We start from the raw sequence: 3,144 nt of genomic DNA, 5'->3' as shown, positions 1-3,144 counted from the left end.
TCAATCGTCGGCTGTCCCCTTTTAAAGGAACATTTTGCTCATCAGTTGCAATTTTGAATCGGCCACCAGTGTATATTATATGAAGGCTTTCTTCACTGATTATCGAAACCTCCTTCGAATAACTCTTAAGCTCAAATTTAAAATAAAATAAAATAAGGCACCTTTACCTTGACTGTGAAATGCCCCCAATATGTTACTGAGAACCCTTGGAAACTTTATTGTCTTGAGGCACGCCACCAGAAATACTTAGCTTGAAATCTCAGTTTTTTATTGCTGTTTTCTATTGCACAACTTGTTTGGAGGAAAGATAATATCCCTCTGCCACATCATCACTGCTTGTGGAAAATAATTGCTGTCTATTGACTCTTCGATAAGATACCATGAATGCTTCAGGACAAAGGCAAATTTGAATTGACAGCATTCTTCCTCCTCTTCACCTATATCTCAAATGCTACCTGCATATTATGCTTCTTGTGATGCTCGAAGGTGGATTGTTTTAAAACGTATTATTCGCCAATTCCATTCAACTTGTTGACATTTATAAACCTCTGGATGGGTTTATGGGAAAATTCATTCTTTGGATATCGCTTATACCTGAAAAGCATTCCGAGTCTTTACTTTGGAAGGAAAGGTTCAATCCTTCTCCAATCAATGACCTACCTGTGTTCTGATAAAGTTTTGGTATGACGATATAAAATGGGGAAAAATATCAACAAAGTGGAAAGTCGGACATCCTCTTGTGATGTCCTCGTACGTGTGTGGATATACCGGTGTTAGAAAGAGTCGTTTATATCTCCCAGTGGTGGGCACCTGGTCCAACTCCTACCTGTAGAGGTATCTGTTCAGAACGCTGATGTTCAGAAAGCTCCGTAGAATAAGCCCATTGTGGGAGTTATCTGCATGAAGGTGGAGGAATGGTTTTGGGATTGTATGGGGTGGAGTTGATGGGTAGGTCAGGGGAGGGGACAGGGGTGTGGAAAGGGATTGGAGAGGTTTCTGTCCCCCCTCTTTTAAAGATTTTTTAACAGCACTTGCTGTCACTCACAAGCACCGACTTTCTTACCCACGAGCGATGCGGATAGCCCGGGCTGCATCCGGAGACCGCGAGTGGCCATGGTCTTTGTGAGGACTCCGTGTTGAGATAACACCAGCCCCGGCTTCGACTTCAAGGGAACCAACATGGCGGACGAGTAGGATGCGCCAGGGGGGAGCACCTATGGAGATGGACATGGCGGACTATTCATCAGCGCTGGACCCGGACTACACCATGCTCGAGTTTGAGAACATGCAGGTGCCTCCAGATGGCCATGGTACGCCACCCCGTCTCGTTCTACGTGCTTACCTAATCTTATCCTAGTCCAAAAAGTTACTTCAACTGATTCAGAGCTTGAATGACTTTTTCCACTTTGGTCACAAATCCAAATGCAGGACCTGGTGTGTCTCAACTCCGAGTAGTTGGACAGTTTTACGAGCGCAAAATTGATTTTCTCTTTTGAAATGATATTGAAAGATGGCAACTTTTTTTTTCAATCTTCTCGATCCTCTTCCAATGCTTGGTCGTCTATCGCAGCTCCGTTTGTGATGTTTTTCTTATTTGTCAAAAAAGTTTGTTCCTTGCTAATGGTTTACCCTCGAGGGTGCTTTTCCTTAAGTGTGCCGTCAACGTTTAAACAACCCTGTTTACTGTCCTACGGTTTGTGAATAAAGTTTGTTCTTCATTCGGATCTTGGGTGAGATGATGTATCTTCATCATTATGATGTTGGGAATAAAAATAATTTAGTATATTTATTTTTAAAATTTACATGGAATGGGCCTTTGCTATGTTATGTATACACAGAGTGAGTGTTTGGGGAAAGGTGGACTAGTGTGTACATGGTATACATGTAGTATTTGACACTTAGATGAAGAAGAGGAAGAATGTTTATGGTGGAGTAACGAGAGCTCAACTGCCATATTGATGTATGTAATAAATAAATGTGCCCAAAGATATTGCCTTTTAAACGGCTGTTATTCACCCAAAAGCTGTGATTGAGTTTTTCAATTTCCATCGAATTGCGAATCTGGATGTTGTTCCTACCTGCATGAGACTGACCAGGTTAGTTCATGGGCCTAACCTAAGGCAGGCCCAATCACAAAAGGCAACTCCAGCTTCCACTTGACTTTGAGAAGATTTTTGTCGTTTGGATTTGTTTGATGCTTTGGTCCAGATCTATGGTCCAACTTTATGGCCCCAAAATGGTGAACCCTGGATTTGTGGTTCTTTTCTTTAAGTATTTGCTATGCAAGGACCGTGGAGATCCATTCATCGCTCGGTCGGATGTTATAAAGGCCACAAGAGCCATTCCGCAGGTTTTGGCCATAGATGTACGATTTTCATATGATGCACTTGATGCTGCTAGACACAGAGCTCAAGATAGATGGGGCTGAGAAATATAATTATTTTTACAATATGTTCAAGTTTATTCTTACTACAAGGCCTTTGCAACTGAACATGTGCTCCACCTCTATGGTACCTCCCTCTATGGTAGCAACTGAACATGTGCTCCACTGCACATGGCCATGATGTTGGCCATGTACTCTATGGATGCACAACAAATGTTTAGATTCTAACCCAATCCTATCCCAGCTGTTGGGCCTTCTCAACCAGCTGAGCCTCTTGGTAATTCTATGCTGCAAATGGGGCACTTGCATGTGTTTATGCCCAGAAAAGCAGTCTCATGAAGACACTATTGAACCTGCCACTCATTGCAATGATCTTACAGACAATTAATCTATTGGTCAGATGTTAGTCCGCCAATTGCCCCATGCTCCCCACTTGGGGATCACGTCTTCTGGAAAAAGTTCCACAAAGAGCCTGATTATTTTCTTAATGGCCAAACTTGTGCTTGAAACGAGATGTAAACACTGATTAATTTCCAAACCAAACCTCCAAGTGATGCATTCCATCACAGAACAAACAAACATTGTCTGCATTACAGATTCTTGGTATCACATATCATCTGGTGGTGTTGTCTGATGTACGAACCATCTTTGTTTTTATTTTTCAGTGATCTAAGGCACATGGATGAACTTGGACATGTATCACATGGGAGACAGGCCTCAAGAGAGTCATCCGGCAAAATCTCCTCTGAATTGTAATGACA

General features: G+C 42.2%; 1 protein-coding gene across 1 annotated transcript in view; it reads left to right on the top strand.

Annotated features, from left to right (window-relative positions):
* Positions 1-975: 975 nt before the first annotated feature.
* LOC137434122 (hepatocyte nuclear factor 4-alpha) overlaps positions 976-3,144 on the top strand; it is a 93,962-nt gene continuing 91,793 nt past the window's right edge. Inside the window, exon 1 of the mRNA XM_068126810.2 lies at positions 976-1,310. Coding sequence (XP_067982911.1) covers positions 1,196-1,310 — 115 coding nt within the window. The 5' untranslated portion in view covers positions 976-1,195. The remainder of the gene's footprint in view (positions 1,311-3,144) is intronic.

This window comes from Myxine glutinosa, chromosome 10, assembly GCF_964187855.1.
Source record: "Myxine glutinosa chromosome 10, kmMyxGlut1.1, whole genome shotgun sequence".
NCBI classification, from domain to species: Eukaryota; Metazoa; Chordata; class Myxini; order Myxiniformes; family Myxinidae; genus Myxine; species Myxine glutinosa.
Note: the sequence above shows the minus strand (reverse complement) of the source record. Positions and strands in the feature narration are given on the sequence as shown.